The sequence below is a fragment of the Chanodichthys erythropterus genome, chromosome 24 (assembly GCF_024489055.1).
Source record: "Chanodichthys erythropterus isolate Z2021 chromosome 24, ASM2448905v1, whole genome shotgun sequence".
NCBI lineage: Eukaryota > Metazoa > Chordata > Actinopteri > Cypriniformes > Xenocyprididae > Chanodichthys > Chanodichthys erythropterus.
The window spans coordinates 1,822,488-1,849,164 of record NC_090244.1 but is presented as its reverse complement, the minus strand read 5'-3'; the positions used below and the strand labels follow the sequence as shown (position 1 = coordinate 1,849,164).

The 26,677-nt window shown below is 36.5% G+C and overlaps 4 protein-coding genes across 4 annotated transcripts; 2 read left to right on the top strand and 2 right to left on the bottom strand.

The window, feature by feature from the left end:
* Positions 1-212: 212 nt before the first annotated feature.
* fem1b (fem-1 homolog b) lies at positions 213-6,169 on the bottom strand. The gene is made up of 2 exons (XM_067379438.1): positions 5,400-6,169; positions 213-2,859 (listed from the first exon to the last, which is right to left on the bottom strand). The coding sequence occupies exons 1-2, from the start codon at positions 5,672-5,674 to the stop codon at positions 1,224-1,226; spliced, it is 1,911 nt and encodes a 636-aa protein (XP_067235539.1). The 5' UTR covers positions 5,675-6,169; the 3' UTR covers positions 213-1,223.
* Positions 6,170-8,928: 2,759 nt separating this feature from the next.
* Positions 8,929-16,060, top strand: cln6b (CLN6 transmembrane ER protein b). Its single transcript, XM_067380254.1, has 7 exons — positions 8,929-8,987; positions 9,929-10,043; positions 11,316-11,414; positions 14,196-14,384; positions 14,560-14,615; positions 15,288-15,410; positions 15,775-16,060. The coding sequence occupies exons 1-7, from the start codon at positions 8,929-8,931 to the stop codon at positions 16,058-16,060; spliced, it is 927 nt and encodes a 308-aa protein (XP_067236355.1).
* A 1,021-nt stretch (positions 16,061-17,081) lies between these two features.
* On the top strand, positions 17,082-22,852 carry calml4b (calmodulin-like 4b). The gene is made up of 5 exons (XM_067380626.1): positions 17,082-17,090; positions 17,186-17,216; positions 18,377-18,517; positions 20,906-21,094; positions 22,371-22,852. Exons 1-5 carry the CDS (start codon positions 17,082-17,084, stop codon positions 22,487-22,489), a joined length of 489 nt encoding a protein of 162 aa, XP_067236727.1. The 3' UTR covers positions 22,490-22,852.
* An 896-nt stretch (positions 22,853-23,748) lies between these two features.
* On the bottom strand, positions 23,749-25,578 carry rxfp3.3b (relaxin family peptide receptor 3.3b). Its single transcript, XM_067379706.1, has one exon. It carries the CDS (start codon positions 25,287-25,289, stop codon positions 24,075-24,077), a length of 1,215 nt encoding a protein of 404 aa, XP_067235807.1. The 5' UTR covers positions 25,290-25,578; the 3' UTR covers positions 23,749-24,074.
* Between the last annotated feature and the right edge of the window lie 1,099 nt (positions 25,579-26,677).

The following is a 26,677-nucleotide window of genomic DNA, read 5'->3' as shown; positions in this document are numbered from 1 at the left end:
AAAAGAGAAGGAAAAGTAATTGCTTCAATTCACAACTGGACTCCAGGCAGCAAATGTGGATTTACAGTTATCATTTTGTCAATATGTTGAATTTTGGGTAAAATCATACCCTGAATATTGTATTGTTACTGTAAAAGAAAACTCATCAAGTAAATATTTATACAAAACGCATAAAGTTTTCTGTTTTTAGTTGAAAACAGTGTCATGTTAACGGACCCTAAGTAGCAATCTAGCAAAAATTAAAATCTTAAAAATCACAACTCAAATGCAACAGAAGCACATGGAATCTGACAGGCATCTTTGATCGATATTTTGAATCTTGTTTTATTTGGATTGGAAATAAAAACACGTTGAACAATCCCCAGTAATTAAAGAATAAAACATGGTGCAAACACAGAGGGTTGAAAACCTCCACATTCAGAATCGGCCACATTCAAGCACTCAAACTCACACACACAGAGAGATAAAAGCGGGAAGACATGCTTCTCACACAACAGCACCTTCCAGAATAAGGCCCCGTGACTCCAAAAGAGCTCCAGCAAATGTTCATTACCGCAAGTCAGAATTACAGACTTGCTAATTGGCTTTACAGTGGCATCATGTTTAAAAAAACAAAACATAATAGTTACATTAATAATAATAATAATAATTATAAATGTCCAACTTCTGGTTACAGGCACATTTTCATATTCTAATAAAAGAAATCGCCTGGCACGGAGTTTAGCTTTAGGACATCAACTCTCAGCTATTGATTCCTCATAAAATAGACATTTTAGACTCTGTTTTAAATAAACCTTTTATAAAATATGTTAAGAAAACCAAAAAATTATGAAAAGGTTGACAAAAGAGCAGCTTATTTTAAAAAAGAGCTGTTCACATTGTCACGATGACTAAAGTACAACACAATAAAATGCTGTTCGTCAAAAGAAGAAATTTTCAAAATAAGAGTCTTTCGCGCTGCATGTATCCATGAGCATCAACACACTCTTTGATTTGATAAAAAAAAAAAAAGAACCAAGATGAAACTGGAGACTCCAGTTACTTTGAGTTAAAATGCAGCAGTCAGATTTAACATCTCTCAAATGGATCAACAAGTAAATTAGGGACAAAATTTACGGACTTACAATCCGTGCTGAGTACGTAAACAAGATCAAATCAAGAGTCAAGTTAAATCAAACTCCAAAAACATTAAACCAGTTCTGACAGAAAACTAAAAGTACAGGTCAGTGAAATTCAACAAACTCCTCCAGACTTTTGGGAATCTGGTCCCGATACAAAATCTGATGTTGTTGCACGGCACGAGCCGCCAGGCATTTCAGACTCATCTTCATTTGCGTTTTCAGAAGGATTTCAGAAACGCCTGTTGTGCTCTTGTCAAGTGGGGTCTTCTTTTGCTTGTTGGTCATGTCCGTATGAGCGCCGGCCTCTACGAGGCTGATGATGATGGCGTGGAGGGTCAAGAAGTCGCTGATGGGACGGTTGTATTGTACTATGAGGTGTAGAGGACTGTTTCCTTCATTGTCCACTGCATTCACTTGGGCGCCGCAGTCTATGAGCAGCTTGGTCACTTGCGCATTGGGGAAACTGCAAACGTCGTTGGTGTGGAAGTCATCTACGGGCGTACTGGAGCTCGCCGCCAGGTGCAAAAGTGACGACCCCTCTCGGGAACGCGGATCCAGGCGTATTAAGTCGTAGATCTGTTTGTTTATACGCGCTCGTTCCTCTTCGCCACACTGCGTTTTGGTTGAAATGCAAACCAGGTAGAGGAAGGTGAACACGTTAGACTCGTAGTTGTCGTTGGCCACCGGCAAATCTGCTTCCGTGGCGGTTTGCACACGTGCCATGCTGCGGCGGATCTCCAGGACGCTGGCGCGCAAAACGTGCTCCACGTCCGACGCGCGGACCGGCTCCTTCAAGTGGACCATTTGCGAGAACACTTGCGCGAATCTCAAGAGGTCTTTATGCGTGTTGCGGTTTCCTTGCTGGCGTAGGTGCAGGGCGTGCAGCCACAGCTTGATGCAAAGGTCGAACTCCATATTGTCAGCATAGACTGCGCCGCGGTATATAATGGGATGCGACACGTCTATGTTATCCGCACCCAGAATTCGTTCGCGAATCATCAGGCCTTCCATGTGCAGCGCATCTCGGTCGTGCCGAATGGTTTCCAAGTCTTGCAAAGTCCGGCATTCGGTTCTCCCTCCGTACGCATGCACAGGTGACAGCAACTCTTTGGCGATGACCCTCTGGGGATCACGAAATCGTTCCAGCATGGCCAGGTACAAGTAGTGGTAGGTCTTAAGAATGTCGTAATTCTCACGGTCGTTGGCGAAAGACGCTCCAAGCAGTTCCAATGCCTCAATGCGGCTGTGTGCGTCACAATCCGCGTGGGACAGTAGCAGTTCTACTACATCCGCCTTGCAACTTTCGGCCGCCACTTTCAGTGGCGTCATGCCATGTCCGTTAACCACCATAGCTGCTTGGCATTTCACCAGCTCCTTCACAATGTCCAGATGCCCAGCTTCGGCGGCAAAGTGCAGCGCGGTGGCCCCGCAGTGAGCTTTAGCATTGGGATCGGCGCCCCGCTCCAGCAGGAAGTAAACGACATCAGCGTGGCCCTTATAGGCAGCGATCATCAAACAAGTGTTGTCGTACTTATTGGCGATGCTGATGTCGGCCTTGTGCTCCACGAGGTACCGTACGATGTCCAGTCGGCCGTCGAAGCATGCAGCTCTGAGGGGGGTGGAGTTAGTGAGGGTGGTGTGGTTCACATTGGCACCGTGAGAAACCAGCAAACGGACCACCTCGAAATGCCCAGCGCCGGCTGCACACCAAAGAGCTGTGGCACCATCGATAATATACCTGTAAATGAAAATCGATAGTACACCTGAGTGAAAAACACAATGACATGAAGCTCTGTCCACTAGGGCTACACGATTTATTGCACGATACGAAAAATAACACTGAAATCGCCCTTAAATGTGATTCTTACTGTGTGTTCACGCCGCCGCCGGCGAGAGCGTCAAAGTGAAAGGAAGTCATTTATTTTCAATGTGAACCAGCGGCAAGCTTCGGCGGTGAGAGCGTTGAGGAGAGCTGAAGTCAGGTCAACTTTATGATAATGAGCTATGACGTGGTTCAGTGGCAACCAATCAGAATGTAGAGGTCCTCGCTTGAGAGGATTCTGATTGGTTGCCACAACTTGTCATTTACTATGACCCTCCCACCGGCGGCGGTTTGAACGCACAGTACAGTGTTGTTGGCAGGGCAGCCAAGGCGAATTTTGACGCTCTCGCCGGCGGAGGTGTGAACGCACAGTTAAAGCGATTATGAAATCGCAAAGTCTGCGATTATTTTTTTCTGCGCAACTTGTCAATGAAGTATGGTTCCAAATGCTAATCCATCTGAAAGCACTGCGAGTTTGAGTCGCTTATAATGCACATTTGAAAAAGCAAAATGCGTCAAACATCTTTTCAGACATGAGAAACATTTATTAACATCTTGTCCAACAAAAGACAACATGTAATAACATGTTTTCACTCCAAACTCACTTTATAACAACAGTTGAGCATCCTTCTGTCAGATGATGTGGCTTCTTACACAGAATAAGGCAGTCGCATGTTTAATCAATAAGCGTTTCAGTCTTCTGTTTATTCAGCTACAGCGATAGTATGATGCCCATAGAGATTTTCTGGAATGACATTATCTACTTCTACGGCAGGGCATATTTGGAGTTTTTCCACAAAAGCGCCCTCTGGCTTTCAAATGAAGAAGCAGTTACAACTGATCACAGAGGTGTACAGCTCTGACAAGCTGCGATTATTTTTTGCCAAATCCCGTGCGGTTTAGTCACGATAAATCGCGCAGCCCAAGCTCTATCCACCTTATTTTTCAGCGCGCATGCAAGCCGCACGACTGCACTACAAACTTGTGTTTATGATTACGACGACAAATGCCAGCATGCAACATCAAGAAGCATAACAGACTGTTTTTGTACAGTTAAATAACTGAAGGCTAATGGCGTTAAAATGGATAGGAATAGTTAAAGAAAAAAATGACATTTCTGTCAGTGTTTATTTGCCCTCATGTTGTTTCAAACATGCATTTCAAATTTTTAATGCAATAAAATGCTTTAATTATTTAATTATCGTCTTGCACATGCTTCCGCTCTCCACATTCTTCAAAACGCTTACGCCGTATGTCCTACGCCTTCCCTATTCTTTACAGAAAAAACGAAACTCATTCATTCCGTAAGTAGAATAGGGAAGGCGTAGGACATTTCTTTAAAATATACAGCATGTTTTCTGGTTTCCTCGACTTAATAGTCCAATAAACCGGCGCTACTTTCATGTGCATCGTATCTCTTTTATTTCATACGCCATTTTTTGTGTGTCATTACAAAAATTACCTCAAAGGACTACAGTATTAATATTACTGTAATTTCATTGCCAGCCCAATTGTTTTGTACATTGTAATTTACTTTTTTTCTTAGCGGAAACTTTAGGATAATATACAGGTAAGATTATAAAATAATTTGAAGCTCAAATCAATATTTCATGTATATGAGTAACCGTGTAATAAATAATACAGATATTATACTGTCAGCAAACGTATCCCTTGCACAATTTATATATTATAAGAAAAGTAACTAAACTTAAGGGGTTAGTTTACCCAAAAATGAGAATTCTGTCATTAATTACTCACCCTCATGCCGTTATACACCCTTATAGACCTTCGTTAATCTTCAGAACACAAATTAAGATATTTTTTGATGAAATCTGATGGCTCCTGTATAGGGATCAATGACATTTCCTCTCTCAAGATCCATTAATGTACTAAAGACATATTTAAATCAGTTCATGTGAGTACAGTGGTTCAATATTAATATTATAAAGCCACGAGAATATTTTCTGTGCGCCAAAAAACAAAATAATGACTTATATAGTGATGGCCGATTTCAAAACACTACTTCAGAGCGTTATGAATCTTTCGTATCGAATCAAGATTCGGATAGCGTGTCAAACCGCTGAAATCATGAACAGCTGATTCGACACACTGATTCATAACGCTCCGAAGCTTCCTGAAGCAGTGTTTTGAAATCGGCCATCACAATATAAGTCGTTATTTTGTTTTTTTGGCGCACCAAAAATATCACTTTATAATATTAAAATTGAACCACTGTACTCACATGAACTGATTTAAATATGTTTTTAGTACCTTTATGGATCTTGAGAGAGAAAATGTCATTGCTGGCTATGGAGGAGCCGTCGGATTTCATCAAAAATATCTTCATTTGTGTTCTGAAGATGAATGAAGGTCTTACGGGTGAGTAATAAATGACAGAATTTTCATTTTTGGGTGAACTAATCCTTTATGTCTAGAAATGAACAGTTCAAACTTACCCGTCAAATCTGACAGTCCCCGTCTGTTCGGTGTCCACCTTATAGTGGTCCAAAAGCAACCGGACCACCTTGTCATGTCCGTTCCGAGCAGCAATGATGAGAGGTGTGGATCTCTGGCCGGCCACCTGGGTCACATACTCCAGCAGGTATCGGGTCTGGACGCTGGAGTGGTTCAGGAGCAGGGCAGCCAGGGTCAGGACTCTCCCCTCACTGGCTGCTTTGTGAACGTACCGGGCCAGGGACTCCAACCGGGCCAGAGCCGGTACCTCCGCCATCTGTGCAAGATTCGCCCACTGATCTCAGAACAGATCAACCCGCCTCCCATTAAAAACACCTGCCTGAGCTCTTCAGCTCATATATGAAACCAGTGGAGAGTTTCCGCCTGACCAACAGCCATTATAGTGATTATTGATAGAATATGGATCGTTTAGCCTAACTTTATGCCGTCACACTGAATTTCTGATTATGTGAATGTAATCTCTCTGAAATAATAATAATAATAACAATCCTATATCTTATAATACACGAATCATTCACTATTAATATCAAATTCTGACGTAATCTTTTTAATTCAAACGAGTTTCAGTAGGAATTCTCTTTCCCTTCTATAAGAAACGAGTTTTCTTGTCGGCTTTACACTTCCTTTTGTTCTTGTTTCCCTCCGCGATAATGTCCGACGGAACGAATCCAGATTTCGCTGATAAATCCGATATTAAACCCGAAATAAAGCTCAAATCAGCGGTCAATGTATTTATGTCTTTCACCTCTGCTAGAAACGAAGCCCGGAAATGAAGTCAGCAATAACAGGAAGTGCGACACTGGGATTCCTGTGATGCCCTTTTTTCAATATAAAAGTCCCGTTTGAATAAGAAAAATCTAAAAATTACTAAGGTAAGCATAGTTTTCATATATGATATAAATATTTATTATTGTATTATATCTCAGATGGAACACTTTTAGTATTTTAGAATAGTATTTTGCAACTATATTTTTAAACTATACTATTTTAGATATTTAATATAAATATTATATATTTTTAATTTATGTTATCTGAAATATATTTGACATATTTAATACAAATATTATATATTTTTAATTTGTTATCTGAAATATATTTTACATATTTAATATAAATATTATATATTTTAATTTATCTTATCTGAAATATATTTGACATATTTAATATAAATATTATATATTTTTAATTTTTTATCTGAAATATATTTGACATTTAATATATATATTAGATATTTTTAATTTATGTTATCAGAAATATATTTTATATATTTAATATAAATATTACATATTTTTAATTTATGTTATCTGAAATATATTTTACCTATTTAATATAAATATTATATATTTTTAATTTATGTTATCTGAAATATATTTCACATATTTATTATAAATATTATATATATTTTAATTTATGTTATCAGAAATATATTTTACATATTTAATATAAATATTATAGATTTTTAATTTATGTTATGTTATCTGAAATATATTTGACATATTTAATATAAATATTATATATTTTAATTTGTTATCTGAAATATATTTGACATATTTAATATAAATATTATATATTTTTAATTTGTTATCTGAAATATATTTGACATTTAATATAAATATTATATATTTTTAATTTATGTTATCTGAAATATATTTTACCTATTTAATATAAATATTATATATTTTTAATTGATGTTATCTGAAATATATTTTACATATTATTATAAATATTATATTATATATATATATATATATATATATATATATATATATATATATATATATATATATATATATATATATATATATTAATTCGTTATCTGAAATATATTTTACATATTTAATATAAAAATTATATATTTTAAATTTATGTTATCTGAAATATATTTTACATATTTAATATAAATATTATATATTTTTGATTTATGTTATCAGAAATATATTTTATATATTTAATATAAATATTATATATTTTTAATTTATGTTATCTGAAATATATTTTACCTATTTAATATAAATATTATATATTTTTAATTTATGTTATCTGAAATATATTTCACGTATTTATTATAAATATTATATATATTTTAATTTATGTTATCAGAAATATATTTTACATATTTAATATAAATATTATAGATTTTTAATTTATGTTATGTTGTCTGAAATATATTTGAAATATTTAATATAAATATTATAGATTTTTAATTTATGTTATCTGAAATATATTTGACATATTTAATATAAATATTATATATTTTAATTTATGTTATCTGAAATATATTTGACATATTTAATATAAATATTATATATTTTTAATTTGTTATCTGAAATATATGACATTTAATATAAATATTATATATTTTTAATTTATGTTATCTGAAATATATTTTACCTATTTAATATAAATATTATATATTTTTAATTTATGTTATCTGAAATATATTTGACATATTTAATATAAATATTATATATTTTTAAATTGTTATCTGAAATATATTTGAAATTTAATATAAATATTATATATTTTTAATTTATGTTATCTGAAATATATTTTACATATTTATTATAAATATTATATATATATATATTAATTTGTTATCTGAAATATATTTTACATATTTATTAAAAAAATTATATATTTTTAATTTATGTTATCTGAAATATATTTTACATATTTAATATAAATATTATATATTTTTGATTTATGTTATCTGAAATATATTTTACATATTTAATACAAATATTATATATTTTTAATTTATGATAACTCAAATATATTTTACATATTTAATATAAAATTATATATTTTAATTTATGTTATCTGAAATATATTTTACATATTTAATCTAAATATTATATATTTTTAATTTATGTTATCTGAAATATAAATACATCATGTGCAATAGATAATAATCTTTATTTTATGATAAAAGTGTGTTTTATTGTGCAGATATAAAGCTGTATAGACTAAAACAATCCCTGTTTCATTTATAAATACTGATTTTTTTTTTTTTTTTTTTTTTTTTACTTTGGCAGATATTAAAATGCTTGTTTCCGGTGACACATGGTGCTGTACATTCAACAGAAATATTAAATCCTAAACCATGCATTTCACAAAGGGAGGGGTTTGGATTAAAGGTTTATCTCAACTATAAATGCACTGAAACGCTCACAAAACCTAATCTTTACAGGATTTAGTTTGAACGGACAGGCTCGATTTATTCATTCTCTCAAGTGAGCCAAACTAGTTCTTTTAATTTTATTTTACCTTATGTTTGACTAAATAGTCAGAAGTCATGCTGTCAGCTCAGTGGGATCGAATCTTCTTGTGTTACAGCTACACCAGACACCTGCGATGAGTGTCTTTACAAGCGCCGCATCGAGGAGAGATCAAGACTCAACAGGAATGATTGCGTTCTTTTCATGTTTTACCTCTGCCCGATGAGGTCAAAGGTCATTCATCTGACCCCAGTGTGAGTGAAAAGCAAGAAATCTTCATGGTGGCACTGAAATGCCACCCATCATGCGCAAGCGGCAGAACTGTGCGACCCATGCTGCCTTCCTGACCAGGTTTGAAACTTTTATTTTGCCTTATTTTTGACACTTTGATGCATTGAAAAGGGAATGTGTTTGTGGCGTTTCACAATTAAATAATCTAATGATTTAATATTTAGTAAAAGAGGTGCTTGGATTGGGTTGGATCCACCTTAGAATCACATTCAGAAGGCAAAAGCTCTTCCAAACCCCCTGCAGCCGGAGATATTGGGTTGGGATTTGAGGGAAACAAATCGGATGAGATTAAAATGCGTTTCCCACGGCGGTCCATGAGACGCGCTTCATGATCTGAAGAAGGAGGAAGAGTGTGGCTGCGTCTCAAATCATCATCATGATGCTTCACTTGCACTTTTAATGATGTTTGTTCCATTATATTGTCTTGTGAATTGAAATTTAACCAATTAACAGTTTCTACTGTAGTATTTATTTTTCCTTTAAAATAATTCACATTTTTACTCTGCACACATTTGTTGCAATTAGACCTGTGGTGATGTTTGATGCTTTTTCTGGGAGTTTCTCTTCAAAACGTAGTGCGTTACTTTCCATAAAAAGTAACTGATGGGAGTAACACAATATTGTAATGGATTACACTGTATTCAACTTAAACGTGTCCCACTTCTATGGACTTGTTGGTGAGTTTTGCACTCAAACTTGTTTATATTATTGTTTATATCCTCATATCAACAGCTGGAATAAAACTAAACTGATTTGTGCTCCAACATCTGGTCCCTGGTGCAAAGACAGCATGAAAGTCAAACAATGGAACACAAAATTAAGGTGACATAACCAGAGTGAGCCAGATGGACATAAATAAATAAATCATATTTGCCAGATGCTCTGGGAAACACAGCTGGACCTGACATCCTTTATCAGACAGACATTCCTAAAAGCATCAGTTGTGTGACTTTAATGACATTTCTCATTATCATTTTATATCTGGTGTCATATCTGCACAGACACGGGTCGAGGGAGACGGACGCCTGTCTGAGGAAAGCTCAGTTTCACATGGACCTCTGGTGCTGCTTCACCATCCAGAACTGGCTGCTGGACTTTGGGAGACACTTAGTCATGGTGACAGAATAACACTTGAATAAAGCGTCACATCATTTACAGTGAATACACCAGATATGAAACTATCCAGAGTTTAGAAAAAACATCTCGGCACAAAATTGATGTGTAGACAAAATTTCATGTTTTATGCCAAAACATTTACATTTATTCATTTCGCAGTTGCTTTTATTTTTCATTTTTCTAAATAGGCTTAATAGTGGAATAGTTTAACAGAATAGTACGAGCAAAGACACATACATATTTATTTTTTTCACACTTTTTATGAAAACATAATTTTAGTGAAAAGGGGATCTGTTTTATCTGGTTTTTCACTGTCAAATATAAAGATGTTTCACTTTTTTTTACTTCTAAGGAAAAGACATTTTTTACAGTATTTTATTGTACAATTGCATGTGTTGTCTTGTTAAATATTAGATGCACTAGTTTTTCCACACTATTTTAATATGTGAACTGAATGATATCAAATTTTTACTGCAGTATTTTTACATTAATAATAATAACAATAATATCAAAACCATAAAAAAATCCAAATGAAATAAGATAAATGTTTAAAATACATATATTTTATTTCAGCTAGTTGTTAAAAAATTACTTAAACTTAACTAAAATAAAAAAAATTACTATTTTTTGCAAACACATTTAAATTAAGCAATTAAACCAATATTTTCTTAATGTGCAGTTTATAATTTTATTAAAGTGCTTGTATTAATTCTCTTGTACAATGTTTTATTTCAGTTATAAGGTGTCTAAAATACACCTTTTTGTTAAATGTAATATACCGTAGTTTTTCCACACTGTTTTGTGAGGTTAAACTGAAATTTAACCAAAAGCATGTTTATATCATACTTCTTTTAAAATAATTCACATTTTTACACTGCAAAAATATTTTAACTTACACTTCAAAAAATCTTTTTCTTACTCTGTAAACTTCCTTAAAACAAGATAGATTTACTGTAAAATGATACAGGGATTGTATGTCTTGCTTTCAGAGAAATCTAACAACATTTTGTGATGTTTTTGCTCAAAACAAGAAAAAATCTGTTTGCCAATGGGGTCAGAAAAAGAATCAAATTCAAAAGCAAAAACAAGACTATTCTTGTTTTAAGCAAAAAAATTCTCTGAAATCAAGATGTAAAAGTCTCATTTTCCTTCTCAAGTGAATATATGTTGTTTTACAGATAATTGTGTTGGAAAACGAGTCAGAGTAAGAAAATGTTTTTTGCAGTGCAGTTACACCTGTACTCTTGTGGTGATGTGAAGCTTTTTCTCTAGATCTTCTGTCCTTTGGAGTGGTTCCCTTTGAACAGACCCAGCGCCGGCGACTACTTCCACATGCTGTACAACATCACTACACCCTTCCTGCTGCTCAAGGTGAGTTTAATATGGAGCAGGTCACTAATTGGCTTTACTAAGCCCCGCCCTTTGAACGCTGCACTGAGATGCATTGCACTTCCAGGATGGATAGCTCTTGTTTTTGGACACTTTGTCAGGGTCACATTTCTCAATGTGAGGCTTTGCACAAAGCGCAGACATTTTATCAAAAAGAGCTCAGAAGCAGGTGATATTTATGACCTGAGAAGCTACATATCATCGAAATGATGCATCACCTCAAACGTGTTGGGAATAAACAGCACTGCCCTTTATAATCTGCGGAAATATCTGGCTGACATTTCCGATTTCTCTGTGTCCAAAAACTGACGTTTACAAGATTGATGCCATGCATTGCATGCGTCAAGAAATCTGTTATGTTATGATAAACGGTTCCCAGGTCAGTGTTTTCTTCCTCTGTATTTTCGTCTTGTTTTCCAGCACAAATACCTAAAGATTCTTAAATCAAGATGCATTTACTTGAGGAGCAAAATTACTTTTTTTGTCTGAGAAATGCATCAAAATGAATGAATATATGCTTAAAGGTGGGTATATTTCAAAAACGCTGTTGGACAATGTTGATATTTGAAATCAACCCAACCAAACAAATATCTGGCATTTGGGTCAGAAAAATAAACTTAATTCAAAGGAAAAGCAAGATTATTTTTATGACCCTATTGACAGGTGTATTCAAGCTCGCAGTGCTGAAATGGCTCATAACTCCTGAACCGTTAGGCGTAAGCTTAAGTGTCTTATATCGTTGGAATCCAATTTTGCATTTTTTGAAAAACTTGTCCGACTGGAACCAATCCAGAGTCTGATAGTCAATAATTATCAAAAAAAAAGTTGAAAATTTGATTCACGCTCACTAAGGGCTGCAAAAAATGTTTGAAGTGGGTGGAGCCACTTTTACTAAAATGGCTACAACTCATCAACAAAATTAGATATTTTCACCAAACTTGGCACACCTATGTAAGAGCTTATTTTGTGGTCACATGAGAAAGGACATGGTGACTGGCCACTCGGTGGCGCTATAACAGGAAAACTGGCATGCAGCGTCTTTGTCTGAGGTGCCATGACTGTCCATGAGGACATTGATATAGCTCAAAAAACATGTCTGTCATCGGCCAATGAAGTTTGAGCACTTATCAGACAAGGTTAACATAGGTTAAACGTATCGAAATGCGCTGGCCTGTTTGACTCACGGCTCTAGAGGCCTGTGAGAAATTCGAAAGAAATCGGCCACTGCGCCTTTGCATTTTTCACGTGCGCAAACGATTGTGTATCATATGTCTATGAAATTTGTACCACATGGTATAACTTCTCATTCTGAGCAACTTTGCCTCTAGGACCGCCGCTGTCCATCGAATCGTTCGTTAAACGATTGGAGATCATTTCAAACAAAAACTTCTGGTGAACTAGTCCTACATTTTTGGCTCAACCTTTATAACTGTTAAAACGCGTTAAAAACTATATATTTCCTATGGTAAATTGCCTGTATTGGCTGTAAATGGTCTTTTCCATGTATGATCGAGATGGTTAGGCTTGCTAAATAAAGCAAAAAATCTTTTATGCATGTGCTTAAAGGCCTTAAAATACTTGAAACCCATTATTTGCTGCTTGCAGCTATATTTATTTTTGTTTTCAGCAAAAACTCTCTTAATTTTAGTCCATTTTTTAGACTTAATATCCGAAGTCGTTTTGCATCTCCAGTAAATGTATCTTGATTTAAAGGGATAGTTCACCCAAAAATGAAAATTTTATGTTTATCTGCTTACCCCCAGTTTTTTTCTTCAGTCGAACGCAAATTATGATTTTTAACTGCAACCGCTGCCGTCTGTCAGTCAAATAATAGCAGTAGATGGGAACTTCAACTATAACAGTAAATAAAACTTGCTTAGACAAATCAAAATTAAAACCTGCGGCTCGTGACGACACATTAATGTCCTAAGACACGAAACGATCGGTTTGTGCGAGAAACCGAACATTATTTATATCATTTTTACCTCTAATACACCACTATGTCCAACTTCGTTCAGCTTCCTGTTAGTGAGGTCAAAAAACGTGTTTTGATGACGGAAGTGACGTCTCGCCCATATACTTTAATGAGCGCGAGACATCACTTCCGTTGTCAGAGCGCGATCAGACCTCACTAACAGGAAGCTGAACGAATGATATAAATACTGTTCGGTTTCTCGCACAAACCGATCGTTTCGTGTCTTAGGACATCAATGTGTCGTCACGAGCCGCAGGGTTTACTTTGGATTTGTCTATGGAAGTTTTTTCGACTCTTATTGTTCAAGTTCCCATCCACTGCTATTATTTGACTGACAGACGGCAGCGGTTGCAGTTAAAAATCATAATTTGCGTTCGACTGAAGAAAAAAAGTCACCTACATCTTGGATGCACTGGGGGTAAGCAGATAAACATCAAATTTTCATTTTTGGGTGAACTATCCCTTTAAGAATGTTTATATATATATGTGCTGGAAAACAAGACAAAAATACTGAGGAAGTGATGCTGTCGCCAGGCAGTTTTGAGTTTGTTCATGATCATCTGCTATTTTTAAGTGAAATAGTATGCAATACCATTGTCACATGACCTTACTTGTTTAATTCAGCAAGTTGCATTCAATATATTTAGCTATTTTGTATTTGTTCAATTCAGTGCTGTAATTTTTGACAATAATAAATCACAGCTGTACTTCATCACTCTGAAATGGAGAAATCAAGTCAAGTGCACTGCATTTTGGTATATAACATCTCATGTATCGTTCTGTTCCAGCTCATAGAGCGAAGCCCGAAGACGTTGCCTCGCTCCGCCGTCTACCTGTGCATCATCACGTTTGTGATGGGCGCAAGCGCACACCTGGTGGGAGACTCCATCAACCATCGGCTTCTGCTCAGCGGATACCAGCTACACCTGAGCGTCAGAGAAAACCCCATCATGAAGAACCTCAGACCACAAACTCTGGTAGAACAGCAGAAAAACTCTCTCTAATGATCAGAATCAAGTGCTTTCAAGACTCTTAGTATGTAACAGTTTGTACATGGCAGCTGTTTAGCATATATGGTTATAACATATAGTCATTGACACTTTCTTCAGGAAATATTACAGGTTTGCATCTAGTTTTTCTGTTTTCCGACAGATTGACTCGTTTGAGTTGCTACAGTATTATGATGAAAGTCTGGGTCATTGCATGTGGTAAGCTGCAAAATATTCTCCACACATTCAGCTCTTACATTTCAGCACTGATTTACTTCATACTAATTAACATAATTAATCAGAAAATCATTATTTAGTAGAAACATCCTTGCCTCAAGAGTGATTAAAAGCAGAAATTTGCCATTTATAATTTTATTAAAATGCTGGTATTAATTCTCTTGTATAAAATGTTTTATTTCATCTATAACCCAGCTGACAAAATGTTCTAAAAACATTTTACTTACATTCCCATTAAGCTATGAAAACATTATTTCTGAATGTTCTCTGAATATTTAAACGTTTTTTCTTGGTTATATGAACGTTAAGGGAGCGTTCCATTGTATCATTCTGCAAACATTACAGGGAAGTTACTTTTATATGTTCTCTGAACATTCCGAAAGAAGTAATAACATTTAAAAATTTGAATTTTCTCTGAACATTCCGAAACTAGTAGCAACATTTAAAAAAAGTTAAAAGAATGTTAAAATGTTTTTTTTAAAAAAACATTCCATGAATGATGTATTAATAATGTTTTTGTACTGATGTTTTGAGAACATTATTAAAGACCAGATAACTTTGGAAGAACGTTAAGAGAACATTGCTAAAACATTCCCTGTCTGCCGGGAAGGTGTCTAAAAATCACTTTTACGCATTTATCTTTCATTTTTACAGGTATGTTCCTCTATTTCTCATCCTGTTCCTGTATTTCACTGGCTGTTTCACTATTGTCAAAGCAGAGAAGAAGATGCCCATCTCCGCTTGGCTTCTACTGGGTCCCAGTGGCCTTTACTTCTGGTCAGTTTCTCCCTGTAACACTAACAAGTGATTGACCTGCTCACCGGGAGCCAGATGGCCTGAATGCAGCGCAGCGTATTTCATTATTCACCACAGCAAAACTCAACTCTCCATCCTGGAACACAATTATTTATAAGCTCAGCCGTTAAAAAAAGAACAGTGTCTGTATCATGTGTCGTGCCGAGGAAATGAGCTCCAGTGTCACACGTTAACTTTGTGTTTAGCATCCGACACAGGGCCTTTCCTTTCCTTATCTGTTAGACTGATGATTAATTAAAGCAATAAGCCACTTGAGTTTTTTTAGCAAAATGTTGCTTATGCAATCAGATTTTGGAACTAAAATGATTTGCTCTTTACTCCTCAGGTATCTTGTGACAGAAGGACAGATTTTCATCCCCTTCATTTTCACGTTTTTTGCCATGATGGCTACAGTCGTGCACCAGAAGCGTAAAGGTTTTCTGCCTGACAGTAACGGACTCTTCCTGCTCTACAGTTTTTCCATATCGCTCGTGTTGGTGACCGTCTGGGTCGCCTGTCTGTGGAAGGACGCGGTGTTACGGAAGAAATATCCAGGAGTGATGTATATACCGGAGCCGTGGGCCCTTTACACGCTGCACCTGAGAGACAAACACGTGACGCTCACAGACTGAACCCGTCAGGGCAGATCAACAAATCTGACCGTCATTCTCTTTATTAATGTGTTTATATGCAAGCAATGTCATGTTGCACCTTCAAAAATGGACTTTATGCACAGTATGCATTGTATGAATTTATGCAAAACGTTTTTTTTCTTGTGCACAGAGTGCATTGCACCAGTCAAAATTGTGCAATATTCTATTCTATTCTATTCTATTCTATTCTATTCTATTCTATTCTATTCTATTCTATTCTATTCTAAATTGTTAAGATACACTGGCGTTCAAAAGTTTGGGGTTCATACGTTTTTTTTTTTTTTTTTTTTTAAGAAATGAATACTTAAACTGTCAAAAGTGACAGTAAAGAGGTTTATAATGTTACAAAAGATTCTATTTCAGATAAATGCCGTTCTTTAGAACTTTCTATTCATCAAATCAAATAAAATCAAACCAGCAGTTTTTTCCAGAGGAGTTTGTTCACCTGATTTATATAACATTTTATTCCTGAAAAAATTGTGAAAGCATTTTCTGTCAGTTGACATTATTTTATGATTTATATAGTGATAAAAGAGAGATCCAAAATGTCAATAAAATGAAAAAAATATTCAGACTTTATTCAAGTCTTCTGATTTCTGTTCTGGAAATGTATGCAAATTAGCTCATATTTTGCATTTGCATATGTAAAACATATCAGAAGACTTGTAATCCAAAATAAAGGTGATTAATTGATTTAGGAAATGATATTGGTTACTTTTTTTACCCTGTACATCTGTTGTCTTGGCTAATATTTTGTTAATAAATGAAAAATAAACCATTTAAAAAAATATATTTTATTTAAAGAAAGTGTAGACTATGATGTGGATTATTAAAAATTCTAAATTTGTAAATTTTCACTGTATATTTTAAAATATGAAATATTCAGTGTTTATTAAAGACATTTGAATGCGACTCAGTTTCTGTGCAGTCGAGCGCCGCCTGCAGGAAGAAAAGTTCATCTCATTAGCTGACAAGTGTCCAGGGTAAAGCAGGGCTGCACATGGACATGGTCAGTTTAGCATCCGTTCTTTGCGTTTTATTTACAAGTAAATAAATAATTTTACGTTTTAAAGTATAATTGCCTTCTTCTGTCATTAATTACAGGCGAAATTCCTCAGTCAAGATCAAATCAATGGTAAGTACCACCATGAAAAAATACTATAGTAAAGTACTTGTATTAATTTGTTGTGGTAATTGTGGCAATATAACAACTACAGTAATCAACTATAGGGTATATTATACTACAGTATACACTACAGTTTACTGTAGTAAAAACTAAAGTATACTACAGTATTTAATACAGTTTATCAGTTCACTATAGTTAATACTACAGTATGCTGTTTCATTCATTAACAAAGTTTTGTAAATGCTATAATATATACAGTATACTACAATTTACTATAGTATTTTAGACCGTGGCTATAGGTTTATTCTCTCTCAAGACTACAAACCTTTTCTTACAGGCACTGTAAGAATAATTACTAATCTGATTAGTTAGATAAATTCGATAAACACAAGCCAAATACATGTTAATATAGACTGTTAATAACACTTTATAATAGCTTTCATTAACACACACACACACACACACATATATATATATATATATATGTACAGCTATGGAAAAAATTAAGAGACCACTCCAAGTTCAGAAATCAATGTTAAGTGGTATCTTAATTTTTTCCATAGCTGTATATATACACATTATATAAATATATATTGGTGCTATAATGTGAGGTTATTATAAAGCATTGCTTTGATGCTGAAGCTTTTCAATAGATTTTATTCTTCCACTGAAGACAAAATGGCATTTGTTGCGGTCACTTCACTTCAACTGACCGATTACTGCTGCACAAACACAGTGTGGATCCTCTGATGCATAAAGAGAGAGAGAGAGATGAACATGGGACTCAACAAAACATGAGGATAAAAACAAGATGACAGACAGATGATGCCATTTTAAACACAAAGATATAAACTGTAGAAATGAGAGGAAATACTGACTGGCTTTGATTCATTCGTCCACCTGCTGTTGTTGATAATGCTGTAATCTTGATTCCCTCTTAAACAGGTTGTCTCAGTTAGTGCCAGAACAAATCCTTCCTTTGGGATTAAAGAGATTCTTTGCCAATCCTTATAAAAAATAAACATTCGTATCTGTCATTTGGATACATTTTAAACTAAAACATCTTCTAAGTTAACTTGGTTAAGGGGTGCTTTTTACTCTGATGTTGTGTTTCAAAGGTTCGCATGCTACACTTCTGTGTAGATTAATATGTTTTTGTCCTCATTCAGAGTATAAGGAGTGTTTTTCGCTGTACGACCAGAAGCGCAGGGGTAAAATGAAGGCGCAGGATCTGTTGACGGTCATGAGATCTCTGGGATGCTGTCCGACCCTGACAGAGCTCGACAAACACTTACTGACCCATAAAATAGGTATAGTATATCTGCTAAATTTGTTTAAGTAAAATGGGTTGCAAGCTACAAAATTATGGTTGTTTCCAAACGGGTTTCCTAAACTCCTCCCCTTCTGCTCCCCACCTGTCAGTCAAACAGATAGCCCCGCCCCAGACTCACTCTAGAGAGTGCAACTTTTTCATTTTAAAATAGTCCTTGTGAAAGTGTTATAATCGATGAACCAAACCGACCAGCTAAGAGTTGAAACACATTACAAACTTTATTTACCGAAAAATATTTGAAAATCAGACTGGCTTTAATGAGGAAAAGAACTACAATCCCATTAAGCATTGCAAATATGTTAAATATGTTGATTATGTATATAGAAACAATATATTTTATGTTTATTGCTAAATATGCATATATATATAGACTAATATTTGTAACATTTGCAGTGCTTCACAGGAGTGGTTGTTTGCTAAAGAGTTTTTTTGGCACAATTTGCTGGAGATTGTTTTGCAGAATCATGGGTAATGTAGTTTTTCACTGGGAATTCTGCTGTTGAACATGATTATTTAAAAATGATGCGAACAGATTGCTTTAACAGAAGCATATACCATTGATTAACAACTTTGGTCTATCTTTAAAGTTCAATTCAGTTCAATAAAAGCCCGTTCACACTGAGCATGATGCATAAAGTGAAGCGAATTCACAGTGAATGCAAAGCTACAGCTACAGTTAGCATCACAATGTATGAGATTATTACTGTTTTTGCTCACTTTAAACCATCATTGAGTGCTTGTAATAACTTATGATTGCGAATTTTGATTATATAATGGGAAGACATGCATTATTTGTAGTGTTTTATAATAGATGGAACGCTACACCTTATTTTTTTTGTTATAAAAATACCCCGAGCTGCATGAAAAACACACAGAATATTTATCGTCATAATCATATATCTATTTGGCTTCATGTTTCATCTGTAGAAACATTTCTCTCAATTGTTTATGTGCAGAACTCGAAACAAGGAAGGGGAGGAGTTATGATGATCATGTGATATGATTGACAGATCTAGAGCGAATGAGCACTATAACACACGTGCACCCGGAAGAAAACAGACACACGGCGCTCTGTATGCTGTTTCAAACTCATCAGATCGCATAATTCAGTGGAAAATGACTAGAAATGATATTCTGTATAAAGAAATATGAAGTAAACATTTGAGAATAAATCAGTTCTTCTCAGACATAACAAGAACTTAAAGGGATATTTCACCAAAAAAATGAAAATTATCCAATGATTTAGTCACTCTCAAGCCATCCTATTTGTATATATCTATCTTCTTTCAGACGAACACAATCGGAGATATATTGAAAAATATCCTGGCTCTTCTAAGCTTTATAATGGCAGTGAATGGGGGCCAGATTTTCCAAGAAAGTCCAAAAAAGCGCATCCATCCATCATAGAAATAATCCATACGGCTCCATATTTAATAATTATTAACTATAAATTTCGGCAGGCCGCCGTACGCATGGATTTCCAGCAGACCTCTGACCAAAGAAGATAGGGTGAGTAAATCATGGGATAATTTTCATTTTTGGCTGAACTATCCCTTTAACATCCATTCTCTTCTCTCTTCGCTGTTTCCACTGTTTTCAAAACATGGGCACATGATCTAAAGCTCAAATCTAATTGGACGGCCTGTTTCAGGGGGAAAAAATTGGCACTGGTAGGAAAAAAAACTTTGTGCCCAGTGTGAATGGCTCCATAGGGATAAACTGTTTTGATTCAAGAGCATCACTTAATCAAACTCAGTGTGAAAGGCACTATAGATGACAAAATTAAAAAAGTTTTCATTAAAAATCAATTCCCCTATGGAGAAAATGGATAGGATTTTACTCCTCCATTGTTTGAGTCCAGGTGGCTCATTGAAAACGATCACTGACTGACTTACAGTGAACATTAAAACAAGATACTGGAAGTATTTGAACATCCAAACAAATGACTCACATCAGTGTTAAGTTATCGGCTGGATGTCCTCCTAAACTTCCGAGCCCCAGGTAAAGTCAACAGTTTAAACTTTGCTTACTAAGTAAAATAAACTGGAAATCTGTAGGAGTGCGCGGATGAAACTCAACAATAACAACCGCAGACCTCAACATCCAGATAAGGACAGTGAACGCAGAAAGATGGTTTATAGAGTCGCCTGGAAGAAAAACAGAGCACTGGAAGTACCACGCTACACTTCCAGAATGATTTTTATTGGAAAGGAGAGATATATGAGCTGACATCACATGATGAAATGCTTGACAAATGTGATGAAATGCACTAAATATAAACCTGACGTTCAGCATGTCAGACGTGATCAAGCGGCTTCTGTATGCGAAGCTTTTTGGCACAGTGCTTTGACTCTGTCTGTCCCAGATAAGAGCGGCGAGTTGGACTTCTCCACGTTTCTCAGCGTGATGCACGCGCAGATCCGGCAGGAAAACCCACGGGTCGAGATCCTGCGGGCCGCGAGGCTGATGGACACGGAGAAGCGAGGCTTCATCGTGGCGACGGAGCTCAGAGCCAGACTGACGGGCTTCGGAGAACGACTCGCAGATCAAGAAGGTATAGTGCGTTCAGGTCCTTCTGGGAAGGTCGTATTTACGAGTTGGGAAGTCGTTAAGTCACTTTCGTGGGAGCAAGATGGCGGTGTACCTCCTCTTAATTGACTACACAAAAATACAGCAAGGTTTTTAAACTCTACTTCTAGAAAATGACGAACAAAGAAAGTGCAACAGGTGTGTTTGACTATTTTCATTTTTTTTTTATTAAATTTACTAAATAATTATAAGTATTGTGGTTTTTCAGCCATGTTTTTCACTGACTCTCTCCCAAGTCCCAAAGAAAATCCTGAGCTTCCCACTTTGTTCATGTGCGTTCAACTCTTAAATGCGATCTTTCCGACACAACACAGCAGTAAATCTGATTCAACCAAAACACACAGGAGAGGTAGAACTGCATTACCCACAATGCATCAGATATAGGATATTCTCTGACTTTAAACAATAAAAGTGTTTCTATTTTGAATGTAATAATAAAATACCAATGCTAAATTGTCTCAAAAGTCATGCAAAATAGGAACTTTGACTAATTTACGCATTTTATTAGGGTGAATTAAAATATATCACCACACTTTCCCCAGCAGATTAATCACATTACATTAAGACAGTTGTTTTGTATGAAAAGTTTTCTGAAAGGTTATGTTTGTTTATGCAAATGAGGCATTATCTAATTAAATATGGATTCCAGAAGAGAAATCTAAACATTGGATAAAGCCGGGTTCAACATTCTTGTTTTAATTTTCTCAAAATTATTAGCGTTTTACAGAGGCGGTTTTGGATTTCTTCTTCTTATCACTCCATAAATATGAAAATACAGCCAGAAAAATATAATAATTTTCAACATGTTTTTTGAAGAAAATCTTCTACAGATTAAGAGAATGATAAACGAACAAGATTCTCTGCAAAAAAAATTCAGAATATAAATAAGAGTAAAACTGTAAAGTTTGATGTAAAGCCGCTGAAATTGACAAATAAACGCATTTTGATAAAAGAGCCTTTAAAGATATGTATAGTAATAGAAAATAGATAATAAATTAAACACTTCAATGTATATTTTAGGTGTTTCCTTCCCTCTAATTTGAAAGAAGACTATTTTGGAAGCAAAATAGCCCAAAATCTCAAAAATGTCCAGTGCATGGAGGGAAAAAAACAGTAGAAAATGGCACATTTTGATGTCAAATGCAAGGCTGCATATTGAAAACATCTGCAGTCCAGCAGCAGTTCAGATCACATAGAAATGTCTTAGCTAACTACTCATAATAATGATGTTTATGTCTCAGTTGACGAGCTGCTGAGTGAAGCCGGCGTGGCGTGTGACGGACAAATCCACTACGAGGACTTTGCAAAGATGGTGACGTTTCTGACGGTCGATGCAGAACAACCTTCAGAGCAGCAGTGAATCAGCTGCAATCGAGCTGAAAACCACAGATATCACAGTCTCTAAATCTTCCTAAAACAGCAAAAAATGAAATAACTACACAACCACGACCATATTTAACTGATAAAACACCTGCCAGACCGATTCAATCATTAACTAACCGTGGGATTGTTTTCAAAGTGACCAGATGTGTGTAAGTGATAAGTTGGTTTCTGACTTTCCAGAAACTTCAATACAGGTGAATATTTCAGATTATTGGTTTTGCATTTGAAATTATGATCATAGTGCCCTCTTGTGTTAATAGAGAATATTATTCTACACCTTCTGTGATGCAGTTGATCACATTTCACACAACAGAAATGAATTTTGTCTGGTTCAAAACCAATAAATGTGGATCACTGAATGCAAACGGCCTCTCTCTCTCTGTTAAAACAAGCTTTTAAGCACTTTATTATAGCCTATAAAAAGCAAGAACTCAAAGCAAACTGTTGTTTTGTGAACCAAACCATCTTTGCGTGGTAAAGCTCATAAATTCCCCTGTTGTGCTGTTATCGTTTGCATTGGTTTATGTGTCTGTGTTGAGATTATAAAGCTGTTGCTTCAGTCTCGATTTACTCCCTAAACCACAGACCTGCTGTCAAATGTTAATTAAGATGGAATAACAGTAAAAGTTAGCTTTGTAATTGTGTTTATGAGGAAAACAAACATTGCTATGATAAGACAGGACTTTATTATGCCCTTCAAATGGACAACATAGTAACACTGTTTACATTCATTTCCTTTCGGACCATCACCTTCACATGGTTGAGGTCACTGACACAGCTTTATTACACGTCAAATGAGCAATACATTTTAATTATTTCAGAATTTCCAGGCAATAAATTCAAACACCAAAAAGGAGGTCGGAAACCAGATATGAATAATGCATCGATTTCGAGTTGCTGCTTCATTTACAGTATGATCATTCATGAATTTAGAGCAATTATTTGCTATAAAAAAAGCAACAAAATTTTACTCCCAACGTGAATAAAAGTGAAAAAATGGGGTTGGTCAAATATTTATTTATTTTTTAACCTTTATTTTTTTATTTTTTTATTTTTTACCTGGAGCAATACTATTTTACTCCAAACTTGAAAAAAATGAGGTTTGTCCAAAAAAAAAAAAAAAAAAAATTATAATAACAACAATACATGTTTTATATATATATATATATATATATATATATATATATATATATATATATATATATATATATATATATACACACACACACACACACACACACACACACACACATACATACACACATTATATATTTATATTTAAATATAAATATAATTAAATTGAGCGACTGATTTTTCAATGCAACAGTAACTTCCTCCAAACATGAGTAAAAGTGGGAAATATAAAAAATGCAGTGCAGCTTAAGCCCAATATTTTATTTCGGTACTCTGTACATCCAGGTCAGCTTCACGCGCGCCTTTACACGGACTTAAACCAGTTTCGGAGAAGCGTTAAAAAAGCAGCGGACAAATGGCTTGCAAAGGACAATTCGGCACATTGTTCATGGAACAATTACGATAAAAAAAGAGAGATTTCCTCCAGTCTACCTCATAACGGCGCAGTCTGTGGACGGCAGCGCGTCGGTTTGCCCGTTCACCACCGACAATCTGTAGTCCTCGGTCTCCATCACGTTCAGCGGAATCGCCGCGTGACTGTCGTCGCGCGCCTTCGCGGTGCCGGAGAACGGGCGGATCTGACAGCTGTTGGCGATCGCCGGTGAGGAAATCCTCCAGAAGAAGTCCTTCAGCATTTTCCTGAACTCCCTGCGCATGAGGCAGTACAGGACCGGGTTCAAGCAGCTATTCGAGTGCGCCAGGCAAACGGTGACCGGGAACACGTACGTGTGGAGCATGTAGTAGACTTTGTCCCACTGGATGACATTGAACTTGACCAGGACTCCCCAGAAGGTGATGGCGTGGTTGGGCAGCCAGCAGATGAAGAACGACAAGACCACGATCGTGACGGATTTGGTGACTCTGGACCTGCGCTTGGGGAGGTTGTTGTTCATGCTCCGCTGGCGGATGAGGCGCAACAGGAGCAGGTAACACACGATGGTGATGAGCATCGGCAACACGAAGCCCACCAGGATCTTCTGGAGGTGATAGATCGCGAGCCAGTCCTGGTCGCTGGGGAAGCGCAGCAGGCACAGCTTGACGCCGTTGATCGAGTTCACCCCGCTGAATATCGCCGTGGGCACCGAGGCCACCGTGGCCAGGAGCCACAGAAGCGCGCTGACCAGCTTCACCGAGCAGCGCGTGTTGCGCGTTCGGTCCTTGAGCGCGGACGCCACGGACCAGTAGCGCGTGACGCTCATGGCTGTGAGGAAGAACGCGCTCGCGTACACGTTCATCACGGTCACCGTGACCACCACCTTGCACATGACGTGTCCGAAGGGCCAGGTGAAGTCCAGCGCCGTGTCCACCGCCCAGAAGGGCAGCGTGAGGACGAACTGGAAGTCCGTGACCGCCAGGTTCATGATGAAGTAGTTGATGGTGGACTTCTTCCTCCCCTGTCGGACTTTCATGAGGAAGAAGACCAGCAGGTTCCCCACCAGACCCACCGCGCACACCACCGAGTACACGATGGAGATCATGACGCGCAGCTCCAGGTTTGCGGCCACGTCGATGTCCTCCATGTTGCTGGAGTGGCTCAGCTCGGATCCGGAGCCGTTCGAGGCGCTCTGGTTCTCCGCCATCCTGTCCAGCCACAGCTCGGCGTCAGGTGCCCGGTGCAGCCCGGGTCTGTGGAGGGCTTGCATCGCGGGAAGGAACACTAGGAAAGCGGATGAGGGTTCGGCGCCGCTTCCTGACACACCGGAGAGGCTGGAGACTCCCGCGCCATGACGGAGCCTCACGGTGCCGCAGCTGGTGCAGATGCTCCGCGCGGGACTTTATGAAACCTGCGCCACCTGATGCGCCGCCCACAGGGGGCGGGGTCACGAGGTTTGCCACTCCTCCCTCAAGACTTACTTTATTTTACATATGTGCTGCTAAATATAGAGGTGGAACACATTACACGTGTGTATGAAATCATTCAAATATTAATAAAACCAGGAATCGTATATAAAGAAATGAAAGAATAAACACAGAAATGAATTAAATGGTCAGGAAACAGGTTTGGATTGTTTGGGTGCCAAAGAAACATGTACAAATGTGTCTATAAAATTGAATTACATTCAATTTAGAAATATGAAGGACCAAAAACAATGGATAGATAGAAAGACTTTGACCTCTGCAGACTTCACAGACTGTCTAATCATTAATCTGTGAAGCACTCATGAGACGGAGCAGACTGAGATGTTATAAAAGTTATCCTTGATCCCTTTCCTGGTTTGAACATTGTTTGTCTGCAAAAGAATCCATGTTTATTATAGTGTAGAGTAGAGGTGAGACGAAATGCTCAGTCACAGATAAGCCACACTCTAAAAAACGCTGGGTTAAAAACAATCCAAGTTGGGTTAAATATGAACAAACCCAGCAGGTTGGGTTAAAGGGCACCGATTATGCCCTCTTTCACAAGATGTGATATAAGTCTCTGGTCTGGTCAAGTTTCAGCTTAAAATACCTCACAAATTTGCCCCTATTTGGGGGTGAGCAAAAATATGCCTTTTACTATATTACTATATTGCTGGCAAAAAAATTAAAAATTGGTTGAAAGAAAATGGCTTTTTTTTGAGTGCATGCATAAAATCCCCCTGTAGTCGATTATTTTCTCCCTTAAAACTCATCTTTGATCATCAAAATGACATATTTAAACATTTTTCCTTCATGCTTAAAGGAGCTGTAACTCTCCTCATTTAGTATATGCGGTTCTATGAATATGCAAATGAGCCCCGCCTCCACCCACTCAACCCAGTTCAGAGATTCAGTTTGTGACGTCAGAAACACCAGCGATTTCAGACCGGGCTTTTGATCACTGCAGTTTTAGGGCAGAGAAAATACTTATGAATTTGCACATGGTTTGGCTTAAAGCATATTAAAAACACAACATAGACATGTAAACAACATTAAAAACAGGGGGACTTTAAAGGGTTAGTTCACCCAAAAATGAAAATAATGTCATTAATTACTCACGCTCATGTCGTTCCACACCCGTAAGACCTTCATTCATCTTCAGAATGCAAATTAAGATATTTTTTGATGAAAT

Coding starts and splice junctions, on each gene's coding strand:
- fem1b (XM_067379438.1), bottom strand. CDS start 5,674: ATGGCGGAGGTACCGGCTCTGGCCCGGTTGGAGTCCCTGGCCCGGTAC. Junction 2,860..5,399: donor GGGACTGTCAGATTTGACGG/GTAAGTTTGAAC, acceptor TTTCATTTACAG/GTATATTATCGATGGTGCCA.
- cln6b (XM_067380254.1), top strand. CDS start 8,929: ATGCCACCCATCATGCGCAAGCGGCAGAACTGTGCGACCCATGCTGCC. Junction 10,044..11,315: donor TTGGGAGACACTTAGTCATG/GTGACAGAATAA, acceptor CTTTTTCTCTAG/ATCTTCTGTCCTTTGGAGTG. Junction 14,616..15,287: donor AGTCTGGGTCATTGCATGTG/GTAAGCTGCAAA, acceptor TCATTTTTACAG/GTATGTTCCTCTATTTCTCA.
- calml4b (XM_067380626.1), top strand. Junction 18,518..20,905: donor CTTACTGACCCATAAAATAG/GTATAGTATATC, acceptor TGTCTGTCCCAG/ATAAGAGCGGCGAGTTGGAC. Junction 21,095..22,370: donor ACGACTCGCAGATCAAGAAG/GTATAGTGCGTT, acceptor TTTATGTCTCAG/TTGACGAGCTGCTGAGTGAA.
- rxfp3.3b (XM_067379706.1), bottom strand. CDS start 25,289: ATGCAAGCCCTCCACAGACCCGGGCTGCACCGGGCACCTGACGCCGAG.